This window comes from Peromyscus eremicus, chromosome 3 (genome assembly GCF_949786415.1).
Source record: "Peromyscus eremicus chromosome 3, PerEre_H2_v1, whole genome shotgun sequence".
NCBI lineage: Eukaryota > Metazoa > Chordata > Mammalia > Rodentia > Cricetidae > Peromyscus > Peromyscus eremicus.
In genome coordinates, this window is record NC_081418.1 from 17912913 (window position 1) to 17933363 (window position 20451).

At 39.9% G+C, this 20451-nt stretch overlaps 2 protein-coding genes across 2 annotated transcripts in view; both read right to left on the reverse strand.

Annotated features, from left to right (window-relative positions):
- Positions 1-1020: 1020 nt before the first annotated feature.
- Positions 1021-1617, reverse strand: LOC131905661 (GTPase HRas-like). The gene has a single exon (XM_059256497.1). It carries the CDS (start codon positions 1588-1590, stop codon positions 1021-1023), a length of 570 nt encoding a protein of 189 aa, XP_059112480.1. The 5' UTR covers positions 1591-1617.
- A 6200-nt stretch (positions 1618-7817) lies between these two features.
- Positions 7818-20451, reverse strand: part of Calcr (calcitonin receptor) — a 33744-nt gene continuing 21110 nt past the window's right edge. The window contains exons 8-13 of the mRNA XM_059256498.1: positions 18087-18240; positions 15046-15106; positions 14898-14964; positions 13828-14046; positions 12456-12497; positions 7818-8230 (exon numbers count right to left, since the gene is read on the reverse strand). Of these exons, the coding sequence (XP_059112481.1) occupies positions 7949-8230; positions 12456-12497; positions 13828-14046; positions 14898-14964; positions 15046-15106; positions 18087-18240 (825 nt within the window). The 3' untranslated portion in view covers positions 7818-7948. The remainder of the gene's footprint in view (positions 8231-12455; positions 12498-13827; positions 14047-14897; positions 14965-15045; positions 15107-18086; positions 18241-20451) is intronic.

A 20451-nucleotide genomic window follows, 5' to 3' on the forward strand; every position in this document is an offset into this window, starting at 1 on the left:
TGCAATGGAAGGGCAGACTCTCACCTTTCAAGAGCCCAGAGGTCCTGGGATTTGAGGGAGCTGCATGCTGGGAAGGAGTCATTGATGAAGGAGAAACACATACGGCACAGCCTGACCAATGACATCTGTCCTCCCACTGGGTTGTGGACCCCAGGAAGACCTGAAGGAAGATGGTGAGCAAGGGGAAGCCACCATTGTGAATGCTGATCTCTTCCCAGGAACTGTGGTCAAGGCTCTGATTGAAGTAGAGGCCAGAGTCCTCATGGACGCAGATCCAATCATTCTCATGCAGCCATGTGCGAAAGGTGCTAGAGAGATGCTGGCCAGGCGAAAGCTGGGGACTTCTTCAGGGGCATCCTGTAGAGCATGGACATAGAGCAGAGGTGTGCCAGCTGGCTGGTCCACATACAGCATCTCTCAGTAAGCATCCCTTGAGAAAGAGAGGTCCAGCAGGGCTTCGCCCAGCAGTGGCAGCAGCAAAGACAGTTTTAGCCCCAGCCCCAGGGTGCCAGAAGTCACTTTCGCCATCAGCTGTGCATGTGAAGGCTGCGGTGGAAGAGTGGGTGCGTCTCAGAGGTGAGGTGTGGCCACACCAAAGGCCATCTCCGTATAGTCATCATTGTCCCCAGGCTCCGAGGACATTGAGGAACTTGCAGTGGGGCCCTGGGAAGCAGATGCTGGAGGCAGGTAGAGCTCTCCTGGGGCAGGTGTCAGAGGCTGCTGCAGGGAAGAGGGGGAGGCCAAAGGACGTGGGGGCAGTAGTGGGTATGAGGATGAGATCTCTGGGGAGAGAAGGCCATCCATGGAGCCCACTGTGTCCCCACTATGGGTACCAGGCTTAGAGGACTTGGGAAAACTGAGGTCCTTTATGAAAGGGGAGTCCAATCCCCAATGTCCCAGGATCCTCTGGCCAGGTCCATTGCCAGCATTGATCACTGTCCAGGTCACCTGCTGAGGTTGGTGTGGGTCCCTCTGAGGCGCAGGTGGAGCCAGGAAGAGCAGGACGACCATCAGCTGGAGTCAGGATAGCACACACTTGCAGTTAGCGCAGTCAGGGTCACTCTCGATGGGAGGGTTCAGCTTCTGCAGTTTGTGCTGCCGAATCTCACGTACAAGTGTGTAGAAGGCCTCCTCCACACCCTGCCGGGTCTTGGCTGATGTTTCAATGTAGGGGATGCCATAGCTGTGGGCAAGGTCCTGGGCTTGCTGAGACTCAACAGTACGAGCAGCCAGGTCACACTTGTTCCCCACCAGCACCATTGGCACATCATCTGAGTCCTTTATTCGCTTGATCTGCTCTCTGTACTGATGGATGTCTTCAAAGGACTTGGTGTTGTTGATGGCAAACACACAGAGGAAACCCTCCCCTGTGTGCATGCATTGGTCCCGCAGGGTAGCACATTCCTCCCAACCTGCTGTGTCTAAGATGTCCAGCAGACATGCCTCCCCATCAATGACCACCTGTTTCCGATAGAAGTCCTCTATGGTGGGAACATACTCATCCACAAAATAGTTCTGGATCAGCTGGATGTTCAGGGCACTCTTTCCCACGCCTCCAGTACCCACAACCACAAGCCTGTATTCTGTCATCGATTCTATAGGGACTGTCACTCCAGGAGCTCCTACCCCACAAGGGGCACGAAGGAGTGGCTGGGGAGCAGAAGGCCCTGATGCAGGTGTCCTTGTAGCCCCGAGACCAGAGTGTGATGGCTGTGGGGTGCAGAGCAACTGAATATGGGGTCTAGTTCCCCCTTTTATTCTATTGAAACAAAAATATATTTAAGTTTAACATCTGTTTGTCAGAGGATATTTGGCTCTAGGCCTCTGGGGTTAACTCTCTGCATTTGTAAAGGGGGTACCTCTAGGAAGGGCTGACATGGCCTGCAGGCATGGACTATCTTTTAAGGTCAATATCTTAAATCCTGATGCCAGCTCATCAGCTCGGTGGTTTCCCTTGGACAGAAATCTTGGGAGCCCAGAATGCCCTCTCATACACTGCCCCCAGGGTTGCAAGGCCAAGGGCCAGAATGCCTTGGGGTGCAGGGCTCGGGCGCAGTGACTTTTACTTTTGCTTTGACCTCTACTGTATATTTCTCTGCACATCTCTCATGCTCCTCACTGAATTTGGCCCAATTATTTTTTTCTTTACTCTCAGAACCTCCCCCGTCCTTTTTGCCCACCACCCAGGGCCCCTTGTTTTTATTTTTCCCTTTTCTAACCCTTGGGGAGAATCAATCTCCCTCTTTGACTCCTGAGAAGGAGTGGCAGAGAATCCAGGTGAAAAGCCACCTTAAGGGCTGTGATAGTAGGGTAGAAGCCCAGGGGTGGCACTATGGTACCTGTCCTGGATCTTGCTCTGTAGGCCAGGCTGGCCTTGAACTCACAGAGATTTGCCTGGCTCTGCCTCCCAAGTGCTGGGATTAAAGGCGTATGCTACCACCACCCAGCAAGCCCTCTAGACTTAAGCATATAATGCAGAGCCTTGGGGGCTGGCTTACCACTTGAGGAAGTTGAATTACCCATACTGAGGGGTTCACTTACCTTGGAAGACCACCTGCCCTCTGCCGAATATACTTTCATGTCCAATAATAAAGGCCAGGCATGGGGTCTTGCCCTGCCAGGAACTCAGGTCATCTCTGAAGAGGTGGCCTAGAACCGAGGAAAGGTAGTGTGCCGCTCTCCCGTTCCTCAGCCTTCCTCTTACCGGAGACAATCAGATGAAGCGGACAAAGCAAGAACTCATTTATTGTTAGGCAGTAAGCCTCTTTTATAGCAAAAAACCTCAGAACCCTAGGAGTGGGTGGAAGGAACCAACCAATCGTTTTAAAGGTTACCCTATACTCATTTCCTTGTTTACAAGTTGTTTTTGCACTGACATCATCTCCTGATCTTTGTATCTTGTCTCAGCTTAAACAACCTGAGCTAACTTCCTCCAAGCACCATCTTTGGAGCTCATGTATGCCCCACAGATAATATCCCTTTTTTTAATAGAAATTATAACGTTTTCAATGTATTCTTTGAGATTTTCATATTTAGATCATATCCACACCCTCCCCATCCAACTCCTCCATAGTCTCCAAACACACAACTCTTCCAACTTTGTGTCTTTTTTAAAAATCATTGAGTCCAGTGACTGTATTCACTATTAAACTATTAACCAGACTGATCCTTCCTCCCTAAGGTTGCTCTTATCAGGCATTTGATTACGGTATCAAGGAAAGTAACTAGTATAACCACTAACTGTGATGTGTGGACAAGTTCTTCAACTTTCTTTTGAGCAGTGTTCTCATCAATAAAATGGGAATAAAGAGTGGACCAGTTGTTATAAAATGTAGAAGAGCTAGTGGTTATTGGTCTGTTTTATAACGTTCAATGTTTCCTTGAATTATGTTTATCTTCTCTGTGTTTACATACATTATCTCTTTAAGACCTAGTTGTCCATGATAGTACACAGAGGTCACAGTGTTTTGGCACAGGGATAAGTCATATCTAGCAAAATTCTTGCTGCATGCACATAGACTAACTACCCCCTTGGCTCCATAAATATTTTTGGACTTTGTAGCTCAGTCTATGCCTAGGAGCATGGCACACATGTGAGAGGTCTGTGTATTAGCTTTGGTTAGCCTGACTGGCAGGGTTGAATTGAGACATAGTGGTCTATTTGTGACTTTTTTATTTTTTTTAATAAAAGACATTTCAACTGGCTTTATTGAATTTCTATTGAACACTTAACTAACATAGTCTGAGATTTGGAGGCAAATTTCCTAATTAAAAGATAATAGATCATTTCAGCAATGAAGACTGCAGTGACATTAGGTGGCATCGCTGGTCAATAGGGAAGGAAGGATGGCTCAGTTTGAGTTTCATTGGAAGGGCTTCTGGGAAAGTAGATAGAATGTATTGAATTTCTTTAAGTGGAAAATGGGCATTGATCAGGACCACAAGGGACTGGCTGGCCAACATTTAAAATAAAATCTGAAATCCTTAAAGACATTGTTATTCTAAGTGAAGGAAGATATAACATCAGAAAGGTTTTCAGATAAAACTTTGCTGTAGTTTCAATGGTGCTTTTCTTCAATACATCATGTGATTATTTGGAGATATGGAAAGGAAATTAATTCCATGTTGCAAACAAAAAATATTTTTAAAGTTCTTAGCTTAAAAATGTGGGGTTGGAGAGTGGTCAGTGGTTAAGAGCACTGGCTGCTCTTCCAGAGTTACCGAGTTCAATTCCCAGCATCCACATGGGCGCACACAATCTGATGCCCTCTTCTGGTCTGCCAGCATACATGCAGATAAAGCACCTCTATACATTAGTAAATAAATAAATAAATAAAATTTCAGAATCTTTAAAAAAAGAAAATGCTTCCTAACTTACAATCTGATGCCCTCTTCTGGTCTGCCAGCATACATGCAGATAAAGCACCTCTATACATTAGTAAATAAATAAATAAATAAATAAATAAATAAATAAATAAATTTTCAAAATCTTTAAAAAAAGAAAATGCTTCCTAACTTACAATCTGATGCCCTCTGCTGGTCTGCCAGCATACATGCAGATAAAGCACCTTTATACATTAGTAAATAAATAAATAAATAAATAAATAAATAAATAAATAAATAAATAAAATTTCAGAATCTTTAAAAAAAGAAAATGCTTCCTAACTTCCTTTGCCATTACAATAACATTATTATTTTTTCTTTATGTTTCCATGTCATTTTCCCATGCTCCACACTTGTTATCAATGTATTACATCAATTTTACCTAAATCTGAGGTAGGAGTAAGACTACTGGTTTTTTCTTTCAAAAGAACAAATCCAGTTTTTCTTCATTTACTTGATTACTTTTCAAATGTGGTATTTGATCTCTACTTTTTATGAACCACCTCATTTTAAACCCTAAGGTGTTAAGTCACATGATAAATAGTGAGCCATAGTATACTTACGGAAGGACTGAAGTTTTCCATGTTGTTTTCTAGGGAATGAGTCCTAGACACAACATGGTGCAGATGTTGTTCTGAGAACATTTCTGGTGCTTGGAACTCTTTGATGCCACTTGGAAGGAGACCTCACATTTAGCCACCACCATATCCAACAACACATTTTGTTTTCCCACCCTCATAATATCAGTGGTTAAGTTTTCACCCAGAAGGTTTTGATTTGACCCATGACACAGAAAATAAGCAGTCATCACTATTAATAAATGTTAGACTTATGGTACAATGGGACATACATGAAACATCTGTACCAATGAGTAATGAATGAGGTGTAGCTTTATGGTGATAAACATTTTATCCTATCTTTTCTAATGCCTCACCTTCCTCGGGATTATAGTATCCAGTTGTACACAAAGGCCCATTTTGAGCAATTTTATATTAGAAGAGATGGGCAGTTACCTCTGTATAAGTCACCCTGTTGAAGAATTACATTGATGATGTGGGAAATTATTTTTTGTTCTTCAAAATCTCAAGGGTGTAGCAGTCTGTTATTTCTGCTCTCTGGAGCATACAGGGGAAGATGCATCTCTGTGTATCCCTTCTCAAAAAATTCTCAGGTCTCAGGAGGCAGCAATTTAGGGTGTTATATCTACAGATCACTCTTGTTCCCCTTTATTAGTTTAGGAGTTCTCATTTAATCCTCAGGTTTTCCATTTCATGCTTTCTGGATCTGAAAAATCTTTCTAATAGTGGCCTTTATGCACCCTAGTGATATTTAATTGGTTACCTTTTATTAAGTCTTAGTCTTTCTTCCAAATTATATTAGAAACTTGTAATTATAACAATTCTAATGATCTCAGGTGATGCTAGACAGATCAAGCCTGGTTCTAGAATAATGAAAACTAATACACTACAAAATGATTTTGTACTTCCCTGTCCTGGGTTTCTTTGCTGTAATCCCCAAATATATCTAATAGCAGACTGACAGTTATGGATGGTTTAATATTTTCAAGAGTATGAGGGCTGTGTCACTAGGTTAGATTGAAAAGTGGTCATACCAATAAAGATAAGGATCGTGTGATACATGTCAATCATTTCACCTATGCTTTTAGATCTTTCTCCCTCCCACATGACAGACAAGGTGGGCTGTTGGTAGTTTATGGCTGACATGAAGAAAGCATGGAATGAGCAGAGACAAGATGAATGAATGAAAGATGGAAGTATATTTCTCTAGAAAAATAAGCAAACACACATCTTTGCCTTTTTATTATGCTCTATATTAATTTATACATGCACATAGCAGAAGCGTTTCACACAATTTAGGTATTACATGCAATGCTATGATAAGCTAGTTTGATTTCATCAGCTCCTACTACATCAGCACAATAACATCTCAAATATTATCACATTTGTACTAGAGCTGCCTGAAATACACTGTTTTTGATGTTTGTAAACAAAAAAATAGGAACATCACTATGTAACACTGTGATTGGAACAAAACACTTTCCTTTCAATTCTTCCCTTACATTTCGTAAAGGAGACATACTTTCAGTATCCAAAGTCCACGGTCACTTGGAAAATACAGTTTTCTCTAGGTGCACTAAACATTTAACCAGAACCAGTTATTTTTTGCCTTTACACAACTAAATCCCTTCTGAAAGGCAGTGATATGTCATAGATGGGCCCCGATTTGGAGAATTTCCATGAAACTCATTTAGCATATAAATTAAATAATGATAACTGTTATATGCTGTTATAGATTCAGAAATCAGTAATGATATTGGTTTATTCATGGATCTTTGAAGATCTTATACTGGGGAGTAAAGAGAGATGTGGAAATATAAATACTGGGTTTTGATGAGAAGCTCGTTTGTATTTTAAGATGAATTAATATGTGGTTAAACGAAGTCTCTGTGTTGTGTTTTTTCTCCCTCTTTTGCTAATAGCAGCAAACAAGAGGTCAACTAGAAACTGATATGTAATTAGCCGCACTGAGTCTTCCTGGAAAATACAGAGACCTTGTTAAGCTTTGAAGCTGGGTGGAAGGAAGTTAATGGACTTGTATGGAGTCTTTTAATTACCAGCCGTAAACAAATCTATCTCTCACTGCTAGATAGCACCCGAGGGCAAGAGGTAATCTGCTTTAGAAACCTTGGAGTGATTTGCTTTATAAATCTTGTGGTTTAGGAAAGTGGAAATCTCTTTAAAGAGTGTTCTCTTTCACAGAGAATTATATTTTTGGCAGTGTTGTGAAAGATTTGGTGATAGATTCTTGGTGACCTCCCAATTTATAAATGTCAGTGACCAAAGCACATTCAACATTAAGATCAATTCCTTACAGCATTTGGGTCTTCCTGGTGGACAGGATTATCCAAAAGCAATCTGAGTATGGTACAGTTCCAGCAAATTTACTGTAAATGTCTTCCTGCCCAATGCCCAGATTGTCTCCTATCATCTTAGCCGTTTGTATGTTTAAAAGCCACACCATCTTCCAGAGGTCATATTATTTGTGCAGTTTAATTGTATGGATGGTAAAACATGTAATAGGGAATTGGTTGAAATAAAAAAATTAAAAGTCAGATCCATAGCCAAATACAGAAATATTCCAATTCAAAGTCCAGTGTTAAAATTAAAAATATTGAGAGTGATTTTAATTTCTCAAAGGTACAAATGGCTCAATATTAACAAGGAGCACCCTGTATCTGAACTAGGACAATTTAGTGGCATTTTTTGGATACCTTGCCTTCATTTCTATGACACTCTCATCTCAGTCCTAGATGAATGATGGAGTTCACAAGTTGCAGTGGGGGACTCTATTCCTAGACTGTCTCCCAAAGCAATAGTACCAAGAATAACTTTCTTCAAAATCACTATGGACAAATTCACTTAATAATTCTTCACGAATGAATGCTGAGCTCCTGGGAGGGTGGGGATCACTTGAAATGCATGGTCTATCTTTCCCCCGGGAAATGAAGGCTCAGCGGTTCACAATGCGTGGGGTAGCTTCACGTTCAAGCAGATGTGTCTTCCGGGACGGCGGACGGATCTTGCTGGATGACATTCATGGGGATCATTTCGGTACTCTCTTCGCCTTGATTGTTGTTGATGGGAGGATTCCTCGGTTCCTGATGGCAGATGTAAATGGGGAGATCACCTTGCTCAACAAACGCTGCCTGGCGAGGAGCCGCAACTACGCGGTTGCGGTTGGTGGTACGGCGGCGGCGGCGCCTCCCCCAGCGCTGTCTCCACTGGATCTTCAGCTTCGCCCACTGGCGCTTCAGGGCAACTTGCACCTTGAAGAGCAAAGGGAGACTGTGGTCAATAACTGTCAGCTTACATACCTGACTCTTGGGGCTTATCAGAGGCTAGAAGAGGCTAAATTGTAGATCTGCTCTAAGAACTGAGTTTATACCGTGGTTATGAAATATACCACCCTGGAATAACAATATGCCAATCGAAGAAGTGAGTTACTTGTCTGGGTAACAACGGGCAAGCTATTTGCCATTTTTGAGCAAAGCTTTCTGTCTTGGCTCTCACAGCCTGTGAAGGAACGTTGATTTGTTTCATAATGTAGCAGACATGTCTCATTAGAGGGAAGGAGTTAGGAAAATTTTTACCTGCTGCCATTCATGCTAAGACATGATTTTATCCAAATCTGAACTCATGGATCATGAAAATATATCCATAAACGGCAACATAGTCCTAAATTTTATGATAACGGACCCACGTTGTGGATTTACCCTTACCAAACGAGGCTCCAAGTGAGGTGTTGCAGATAATAAAAATCTGACTAAGGCAGCTACAACCTTTTAAGAATGAGACTTCAGTCTCTTTCAGTAGAAAAACAGTCAGAATAATTTGGCAATCTGATCATTTGAAATAGTGAACTTTTCAAACAAACTATGGATATATGTTTTTGGGTGTAGCATTTTAGATTCAATTATATTTTAAACAGATAAAGAAGCAAGATCTTGAAGCGCTAAGGGCTGGGGTGAGCCATGCAGCTGCATTTTGCCTTGATAAAAGTCATACAGGGACAAAGGATGGTGTAAAGCATTTAGTTACCACTTACTGACTGATTGCCATAGGCCACATTATAATCACTTGATTTGCATTAATTTATTTAATCCTCACAACAGTCTCCTTATAAGGACACCACTGTTGTGTTCACTTACAGACGGGAGGTCTGAGACTATGGCATGTGTGCACAGTCAGGGAGCTGCAGTGTGGCAGAACTTGAGTTCCATGTGAAGCCTGCCTTTATTTGGATTGTCGATAAGCCCTTTGATGTCAGGGTTATAGTCTGGAAACCATCAATGTACTCTTGAGAAACGAGGAAAGGCTCCAGTTTGGTATCTTTGGAGATGCAGTGTTTATAGATAAAGAAAACCGATAGTTTCCATGGATTCAGCATCTCTTAAAACCGAGGTTGTCCTTACAGCTGAACCTTACTTAGAGTTGTAGAGGTATACATTTCCGATGGTTATAAATGTAGTGTTAGTTGGCATAGGTGCCCCACAGAAAACACATCTTGCTTTTGCCTCACCTGTCTTTTTACAATCTCCACCAGAGTATCCACATATATTGAATTACCCAGTCCAACATGAGGCTAATGGGTGTGAAGTCAATTTTAATATTAAAAATTATTATTCCAGGAAGTTAGCAACCTTCTCTAATTGCATCCCAAATTTATGAGCCATCCTTTTGTGTGGTGATGGCAATCTGCTTCCATTTATAAAGTATATATTTAGAAACAGGCCCTCAGCAGCATGCAAAAGATACTGCAATGGTTATAGTCTAAGAAGGGTGATTATCTCTTACAGTAGGAGGTAGACACAATACATGGACTAGATGGTGCTTTGATGAATAAGGGCATTAAATCTGTGACCTTGAAAACAAAACAAAACAAACCAACCCAGAGACTTTTTTTTTTGCTTCTGGAAAGCAGAAGAAATGTTCAGAGAGGTCAAGGGGTAATTATAACACACAACATTCTGGATTATATAGGTTTATCGCTCATTTTGAAAAAGCAAGAACCACAAATAACTTTAATTTCCCCCTTGATTTTTATCAATATATTTATTGTTGAATTTGAAGTATGAAAGCTTGGTCTGATGGTCTGAAGATACAGTTGTTCTCGCTGGCTCTATTGTGTAGTATGAAGTCATGGAAGACTGGTGTATTTAGGTCTTGGTTCCCATACTTGTGGAGACAAACATGATACTAATATCTTCTTGGTCAGGTTTGAATGCTTTGGGGTGTATCTCTCTTTTCCCGTTAAGCTTATCATAGGCACCTGTAGTTATGTGCTGATGCATGGAAGACGGGGCTTTCCTCCCATAATGGAAAGAGTTAAGTCCTCCTCTCCATTTGTCACTCTGCCATCACAGTCTAACATACCTGCTGCTCTTAGTCTATCCATGGACCCTCTACATAAGGCTTTATTTTCATGATGTCAATCACTGACAGCAACATGTTGATAATTAATCAGAGTTAAAATTTCAACTTGCATCATTGCATTGCTCACCTATTAGTCCCTTGGATCTTTGCTGAAACTCAATACCCAGCCAGGCAAAGACTCATGATGTACCTATCTCACATGTAGCTGGAAATAACTTTTTATGAGTGTGAGTGCCTTGCTTAAGTTCAATGACAGAAGGGGAACTATGTGCAGAATGTCCAGCTGAGACCCAGATGCCTGATATCCATGGGACTGTGATAATACATTTGGCAAAGCATACCATTTTTGTATTATTAGAAATGTCATGCCTCTAGCTACATGATCTTAATGAAAACAGAAATGTTTCAAAAAACAGAGAAAACATATGCAATAAACTCCAGATATTTCAACTGTTAAGAAAACCCCTTGGGTTTACTTTCTATGTCTGAGACTCCCAGTGAATATTGTAGCATTTTTACAAATTCATGCAAACCTCTGGTGCTTTACAAGGCTTTTAGCCATTCTGAGTCTTATTTTTCTATTAGCCCTATTTTGACATTGTTTTATATGAAAGAGTTTATTTTGTGTACTAAAAACAAACTCAAAATGTAAGAGTCTACATGTGCAGAGTGTTCTCACTGGTGTAGTATTCTACATGGGATGATAATAAGCCCTATTCATTTTGTAGTTTTTACTGTTAAAGAATAAAAAGAGGGCCAGAGGTTACTCTGTCAGCTAACAACTGAAGGATATCTCCTTTTTATCCCAGGCTAGTGTGTGCCTTAGCAATCATGAGTACACAGATGCATTTTGTTGAATGGAAGAATAAGTTTTTAGATGAAAGAATAAGATGTACTAGTTGGAAAGGAAATAATAAAATTCTTTCTAAGTTGGATTTGGAGATGGGCATCAGGTAAAGCAGGCAAGTATTTTAGATACTCACTGAATACTATCTAAAGAAATAATAAAGCAGGTATAAGGTATCAATTGCTAACGATTAGAAAATGTTCCTCAATACTAACAGGATAGTATATGGTCATATCTTAACAAACTATTGAATAGAATTATTTTTAGTAGGAATTAATTTACAATGATAAGAATACCTGTGTATTAAAATTATGTGGTCTTGAGAAAGCAGAGTATATTTTCTAGGGAAGGATTGCATATATAGATAATTTATTGCAATTTAGTTGATTTAATTGAGAGTCAGAAAGTTTGGACTATGGTTCTGGCTGTCACAGCTGTATTTGTGACACTGGGTGAGTGACACCATTTTCCTGGAGCTTAGACTTATCACCTAAAATTTGAGGGAAACTTTCAAGTTGTATTCCTTGAGATCATGGAGGTACCCTGGAAGAAACGCTAGGGCTATAGCAGCTTTCCTTTCACATTTTATAATTAAGCTCTCAGGAAAGCTTTTGTTAGAGGACAGTGGACTCTGGTTAAAACTACCTGAGTAGCCTGGTTGTGTAAGTTTCTGCAGAACACTGAACCAGAGATTCAGATTATTTATATAAGTCTTTACTCCATGACAGCAATCACTGTCATTTTTGAGAACCCTCTTTTTAGTCTTAACTTCAGGGTAATTTTTCAAAATATTTGAATACATGGTCTTACAGTGGCATAATCAACTAGAAAATAGGCAGAACACTGACTGTTGTGGCCTGGGTGTGGGTTTCAAAAAAAGAATAGATATATGGCTTCTTATTCTGTGGGAACCCCAAAAAATTTTTGCTAATTCTGCTGAGCATGCTGACCTGCTCACTACGCAACCCAAGGAAGTATGAACTTAGCATGCTCTTTGGGTCCTATGTGTAATTGTACCACACATTCATAGGTTAGACTCAGCTTGAGGTAGCACGCACGCATGCATGCACGCACGCGCGCGTGCGCGTGCGCGCGCGCGCACACACACACACACACACACACCCCTCAAAAACCCACTATCCCATTACTCACAAAACCCTATGAGATCGTACAGAAATGAGATCTGAAGAAATTGCACTGTTGTCCTTCCAAACTGCAAAATGTTGGCTTTATATAAATTGGTGATAGTATCACATGAAATGCATGCTTACCTCATGGTTGCAGAAGCAGTAGATAGTCGCAACAAAGAACCCCTAAAAAGAAAAGAAAAAGTACATTTGAAGTTATTCATGTTTGCATGATGTCATTTCATAAAATCAACACACATAGACAGTCTAGGAAGGAATATTCCACTATTTCAACAGCATGTCATGGTTTGATGAAACAGAAATTCAGGGAAAAGAATGACCTACTTCTCTTCAGTGCTATGCCACAAAAATATTTCCATTAGAAGTTTATTTTCTGCTCAGTGGTAGAGCATTTACCTACCACGTAGGAAACCAGGGACAAATCTTCAGCCCCAAAAGTTTAAAAATCATTCTATCAGTAGAGAAACATGTTTCTTGTAAAGATTCAGTAACTAGAAGGGTTCTAGTGATTTTGCTTATGTATTGCTCCATTTAACATGGAGAGTTTTGGTGAACATGCTGGATATGGTAGATTTGGAAAGTCTTTGTACTTTAAAAAGTTAGAGGCTGTGATCATCAGAGAAACCTTTTGAAAGTCTGAGTATGAAGCTGTGGGCTGTGAATTAGTACAGGAATATCCAAAGTATGTCTTTCAGAAGTCCAGACTCAGTTGCCTTTGGGGCTTTGCTTAGTCTTTGTAAGATGCCTTGTACTGAGTTTTAAGTATGATCCCAATAGCTGAGGTTATTAAAGAAACACGGGATCTATTTTTAACCTAATTGACTTCGGCCTTCTCCTCACACTAGGCCTTGACAGTTGGAAAAAAATGCAGTGGATTTGAAATTTATAATTAAGAAGGAAAAAGTCTGGTCTAGGATTCTGTGTTAGAACCTCTCCCTGAGAACATCTTCATGCCCAGATGGATTCTCACAATACCTAGAAGTTGCCTTTATTAGAGTTTTTGATCTGGGCCAAAGCTCTGGAGTGAATGGAAGGAAGGTACCCATTCTCTTCTCTTGTGTGGTTAACTATGCAGCCCACTCTGGTAACTCTGTGCTCTCCTACATGAGAAACCTGAGAAACACAGGGACAGTGTTCCCATACAGTCCCCAAACTCTCATGGATAGAGTCTGACAATGAAAGGTTAAAGGAGCAAGAGGCATGGACAGCTCTGTATAAATGCTTTCCTCTCATCACTCCAAAGAAAGAAATGCTCAGCACCTACTTTTTATGCAATCAGTAGCCTGAGTGGGACCAGTAAAAGGCCCTGAGTAGCAATAAAGTGGAAACAAACTCCTTATACAACCTCATTTTTTTCAAAAGTTCTGGTGGGGCCTGCTGGGTTGAAGGCTGTGAGTTTTAAGATCATAATCTTACAAAGAAGATTATGAGTTTTAGTCAGATGGACTTACCAGGAGAACAAGACACCAAGTGAACATGTAGTTGCTTTTCTTACCTGGAAATGAATCAGAGTGTGCATGACATAATCATAGATCATCCCAAACACCTTGTGGGAAGGCCTCCAGGGAAACACAACAAACTGGGCACCCAGCAGGGGCACAAGGACCATGGTAGCCTTCACAGCCTTCAGGTACATGTAGGTTTCTGGCTCATGAGTTTGCCTCATCTTGTTCACAAGCACTCGGACGATGTTGAGCAGAAAGAAAAAATTGACCTGCAAGATTCATATGAGCAAATAATTCATGACTGTTGTGTGAAATATGCTACCTGTCAGATCAATGAGTAGAGAACTTTTAAAATACAAGAAGTTGGCATTTTGAAACACAGACTTTCTGGCTCTGAAGCTTAGTTTTTGAAAATAAAAGCTTAAAATAAATTAATTGTAAGTGCTCAGAGTGAGTTTTTAAAACCTGGGATAGAAATGGCCATTGTTCAAAACATGTAAGACAAGAACAAGACTTTTGATGGTAGTTGAATTCTATGGACCTGGGTCCTCAACTGAATAAGAGGAACAAAAGGAGACGAGCACCAGCACTCAGCCTTCTCTGACTGTTGTCTGTGAACAAGACAATGCGACATTGCCTCATACACTGTCGTGCATTCTCTGTCATGATAGTCTGTCTCCCCTCAAACCAGGAGCCAAATAAACTCTTTCTTAAGTTGCTTTTGTCATAGCAAACAAGGGAAGTTGCTAATACAACTGGAGAGACTGAGAAACAGCCTGGATGGCAATCCAAGTTGCTCACTTACTAATGGATGCCTCCTTAGTGGAAGAACAGAATGTGGGCATGAGGATTGGAAACTGTTGTTACTTTTCTTACCATGAGAAAAGAAAACATTGTCTTAGAGATTAAAATGCTATATTGCCTCTCTCCTATGTACGCAAATGAGCTTCTCCACATATAAAGAAAAAGACATTTTTTGAAGAATATAATTGGTTTCTATGTGATAGAATGGCATTAAATGAGCTTTATTTTGTAGTTACAGTACATGTGCCACATAGAAATATATTCACAAAGCTGAGCAATGACACCGATACCAATATATTAAAGAATCAATTCTTACCACCAGAGCCATCATGATAGGTCCATGGATGATGTAAAGCAAGTTAGTATTCACACTCAGCCAGCAGCTGCAAAAGTGAGAGTATGCATCATTACAAATATGCCCTCACTGTGCAATACATTAGCTTAAAAGTCAATGTGACACTTACTTGTCATTGTAGTAGAAAACACGAGTAACGGCATGGATAATGGTTGGCACAATTGGGAACCCTAAAATTGGGAAAAGTACAAATCAAACTTGGATCCCATGTCATAGCTTAACTGCAATTGCATGGATAATGGTAGCATTTTTGTAAAGACGGTGGCGAATTGAGTGTACCTATCAAGACATTCCCCTGATATGTTGGTATACAAATTATTTCATCAAGTCAGACTTGGGGAGTTTGGCTAAGAGGATCCAGACAATTAAAAGCCTTTTGCCAACTCGCAGCTGTAGTCAGTACCTTGCAACTTGCATTGAGACCCTTCCTAACATGGTTACATTTTTGAAGATGCTTTTGCTGATACTGTGAACTGGAACAAGAAAGTCTTTCATTGTGTGAATTAGACTCTCACATAGTAAGATTCTGAGTCACCTTTAAGGGATGTGACCTGGGTCAATTATTTGCTGTGAAAGCCTTCTTTGATATTCATATGATTTCTTTTGGGTATTTTGTTTTCCTGTTTACTTCTGTACATTGATCCTTTTAAGACAAGTATTCTGGAGAAGTCAGTGTATTCCTATCCTTCTAAGTTCTGGCTGTGGCTTATAGAGGAAGTGGAGTATCCTATTCCTTGACTAAATTTAAGTACTAGTAAAGATAAACAAAACTCCTTTGAGTTTATCTTCAGGAAAATTTAGATGCTATCTATTCAGCCAGTCAAATTACATGTTTTTAAAATAATTTTTCTTTCCAAGAATGTATTCTGAAGTTGTAATTTTCCTTTTAAAAAGATTGTCTTTTTACTCAGATGTACCTAGTACATGATAATACTGTTGATTTGATTGAAGCATCTGTAGAAAGAGGTTTGTTGTTATAGTCAGGTTAAGAAATATGTCTCAGGAAAGAATTAAGCTGGTATATTTTAAATTTCAGTGAGCGAGATGAAAAAAGAGAAGGTCTCAAACTATTAGGTTTTCACATAAAATCATGTTGATTTTTAAATGCATAAATGAAATAATTCAATAATACCATTGATTACATATTGGGCTTGAAATAATTTTAACTTGGACTACTTACACAACATATGATTGTGTTATTCACAGCATCTCTAACAGACTATTTTCTCATTTGAATTCAAAGACTCAGTTATTCTCTGGATTTATTCTGAAGAACACATTTTAGGATAAGACAACAACAACAACAAAAGTAGGTATTTAGGAACCTGCGTCTACCTCTCCACTTCACTTGAAGACCACCATGTTTCCTAGCTATTGGGGTAGACCCTACCTCTAACTCCTGGGGCTTGACACCTTCCTGCGACTAGTGTGGTTGTTGTTATGTACAGTCTTGGTTTTTCTATCTATCCCTGCTCTTCTAGTCCCCAAAACTTGGAACGACCTTTCTGCTTCTACCGAAGATAGTGAAAATAAGAGCGATACTTAGTCCATAGGATTCCTTTCCTAAAAACAGGAAATCAAAGAAATCCTCCTTGTTCAAAGTGTAAATCCACAGGAAGATTTATCCTTCCTTCAGTTTATAGCAAGGGGAACCAGTAAAGGCAGAAAGGACCCTGGAGACATGGCATTGCCTGGATATGAGAGATGCTGAACACTAAGTGATGCAATACAGATGAGGAAAAAAGCAGCTAGGGTAGACTCAGTCTTTCATTTTTGTGGTGGGGAGAATTTGAGCACCAGACGGTTGTTCACCCACAGGATGGGTTTATTATGATGCTCACAAATCTCAGAGTTCCATTCCAGTTTAGATCCTGGATTTGGAAACATTTTTCACACAGATGGCCTTGATGTCCCCTAAAGGTAAGTTCCCAGAAAATACTAGATGTTCTGCAACCCAACTTTGAAGAGTATTTTCAAATATCAGTTGTGCATTATTTTATTGAAATTGTAAATTCTATAACCGATGTTACTGTTTTAGTATTTTCAAAAGGAAACTGTATTAACCAACAGAAAGTTTTCTCTGTTCCATTACATCTTTTAACATTCCTGGGAAACACTTTTCTTGAGATGTTATTAGGGTTCCCCTTTATTTGTCTCCCTTCCACACAAAGACAACGCTGTGTCAAGTTCTAAGCAAAGGCTACTGTTTTAAAAATGTGCCTCTCTAATGGTCTCATATTTGTTTGGAGGGAGTTGTATTTGGCGTTGCAAGTTTCTTAATGGTAAGGAAAGTGGTGGATTTTAGTTTTTTCTTCTCTCTCTCTCTCTCTCTCTCTCTCTCTCTCTCTTTGTGTGTGTGTGTGTGTGTGTGTGTGTGTGTGTGTGTGTGTTAGGTAGAAGTGTAGAAGTGGAGCATAGACTTTGACATGTCCCAATAGTTAACTTTTTGTCTTTCCAAATACGTATCAATAAGGAGAAAATCTTCCATTTTGAAACTTTCTATTTTCTGTGGCTAGAACACTGAACAAGAGATCTATCTACTGCCTTAGCCAGCACTGACTAGCAGTGCCCTCTTCAGTGGTTACTGTGAGTTTAATATTCTTTGATTCTACTTGGATCATGCTAATGAAGTTTTAAATATATGCTGATCAAAGAAGGTTAAGGTATTGTATAAATACTTTGTTATCATTCCTTCCTTTTTGATATGGGTGAACAACTCATTTCTTTCTTCCTTTGTATCGGTTATGAGCTAAGTAGAGATCTTTATCGATCTGTACACAATGATGCCAACAAGTTTTATAATTAACTTGCGGTGTACCAGTATAGAAAGAAACATGTAAATGTTCCTTTCAAGGTACCCTTATCTCAGCTGAATGTCATAGGTGAGGACAAATTTATAGCCAGCATTTCTTTCATGGAATATTTTCTGAGTGTGAGAGAACTCAGAAGTTCTGAAACACTTATGGAGAAAATTCCAACTGGGTTTCAAATGAAATAAGTAAAATAGATCTGACAGAAATACGTGAGGGAAGCTCTGCAGCAGAAGACTGGAATGCTGACTATGTTTTCTGAAACCAAGACTGGAAGAAGGTTATAAACATGCGAATCCAGGTGGATCTAGATCAAAACCCAATTGTACGAAATACATACCCCAGCCAAGAAGGTAATACCACCACAGGCGATGATCCTCAGCGAACACAGACATGACGATGAGAGTGTGAAGGTAGATTCCCTCACAGAGCATCCAGAAATAGTTGCAAGCCATCATGTACTGGTGGATGAAGTGTAGAATCTTGCAACTTATCTGTTAGAAAAAATGAAGATTCTTAGTGGAAGGAAGGCGTGGTTATAGATCTAATGGTAAAGGGAGGAGCACAATTATGAGCCAAAGTATCTGCATTGAACTCTCAAGAATTACCCTGAGTATTTGTTAATGTGTGCCCTCTAGATTTACAAATCAAAGGGACAGTGTGTAAGTCACAAGTATGGTATGTAAATAGCTGCATGGGCCAATGGAAGCTGAGGCCACAGAATATTTTTTCCTCCATTAAATTCTGTAGACTTACCTAGACTAGAGAAGTTCATTTTCCTACAAGGTGTCTGAGGCTAGTAATGTTAAAGAGCATCCAAGCGTTTACCATAGGGCTTCTGCACTCTTTCCTCCTCCTGTGGTCCAGGAGGCAAATAACCCTGGACATTTTAAGTGCTGCTTCTGAAGCTGATTGATCTGTTAGCAATGCTTTTTTAACCATAAAGAGGAGATGACCGGGGGAGCAAGTTCTCTTGTATGGACCCAGAACCCATGCTGATCTCAGCTTCTGTTTCATAGGCAGCCCTGTTTTCTATATAAGGAACCAAACGTTTGCCAAACCCTCCCTGCATATTAGGATCGTGTCCTGAATGACTTCTTAGAGAAGACTTAGGAAGCATACCAGTGTAGACTTAATCACAGATCTCTTAACCACCTGTATGGGAAAACCACAAACCACGTAACAGAATATCCTGTTATTCCCTAGTCTTTCTAGAATAGGGCTCTTCATCTTGACATCACTGACGTTTTTGGGCTAGATAACTGGTTGCTGTTGTAAGGGATTGCCCTAGGCTTGTTGGCAGTTAATGGTGTTTCTGTCCTCTAGCTAGGTGATGTCTACAGCATCCTTCACCCACTTGTAATGAAAAATTTCTCCAGATACTTCCAAATGTTCTTGGTGGAGAAAAATGTCTCCAGTTAAGAATCCCTACCTGGGAACACCTAGCATTGATTACCTTCCAACAACCACAAGACAATAACAACAAGACTCAGCATTCTGACTCTAGATAAAAGGAAGTGGTTGTTTGCCCAGCAATTATTTTACCAAATGATATGTATTCTATCACATTACTCCTCCTTGGGGTATCTTTGAGTCTAGTTGGATTTCAATTTTCCTTTCACAAAGCAAAGTAACAATGAAGTGACTTTCATCCAAGCACCTTTCTGGGATTGTAAATTTCTATTGTATGCATAAGAGTTCTAATTCATTGGGTGGGAAGCGACATGCTGAGCCAATTCTAGTATGTTCCTTTTCCCTTCAGGATTCATAGGAGAAAGCCAGCTTGGCTCATGAAAAGTAGTTACTATGCTTTCAAAGGTAGAATCAAACTCTGGTTCAGACCAGGAGGAATAGAAATGTTGAAAATCCACAACATCAGGAAATCTAAAGCAATATCTATATAAGCCTTGGGAAAGAATATTTCTGGCCCTGCAGTCCTTGCCATCAGGTGATCTTCCTTAACCAGGATTAGTTGATTGACTAGTATATCAGTTTTGTATATACTAAGTAAATACTTGCTACGATGACTCCAAGACACCCAAACATCAGTAAAATGAGGAATTCAGTTGAGATTCAAGATTCCTTTGGAAGATTACTCTTTGAAATCCCAGCTTCCCTTTGATTCCTACAGGCTGTGGTGATTTTTCTCTTGTGGGAGAAGAGACAAGTAGGTGGAGACGGCCTTTTGCCTATGTGATCCAGAGTAGCTGAGGTTTCATGTTCAATCAAGCTCATTCTTGTTATTCTTGGTAGTTGCATTCTGAGAAATCATCATAAAAACTGAATTAGCAAGCACTAAGTCATGCATTTAGGCATAATTCAAGGTGAGAGTTCTTTGAGACCCTGGTCACAACATTTTCATCAAGCGAACAATACGTAGCTTTTGTTTTATATGTTTTGCGTACAGACACCTTATTTGATATATATTATTAATTTATTGATACTGAATGTTTGGCCCACAGCACAATAGCCACTTTTTGAAAGAAATATATTTAATACTTACTTTCCTCGTAAGTATATCAAGACTTTTTTGTTTTGTCTTAAAACAAATTTGTCAAGGGAAAATTAAAAATAATAGTCATATATTCCGTAAAGGTTCTATTCTTGCAGAGTTCAATGCTTATGGTCAAGGGGGTGGCCTTCTGGTGGCAAGACAGACAAGTAAACAAATAAATGTAATCATGCACGATGACTTCTAGAAATAT

Coding starts and splice junctions, on each gene's coding strand:
- LOC131905661 (XM_059256497.1), bottom strand. CDS start 1,590: ATGACAGAATACAGGCTTGTGGTTGTGGGTACTGGAGGCGTGGGAAAG.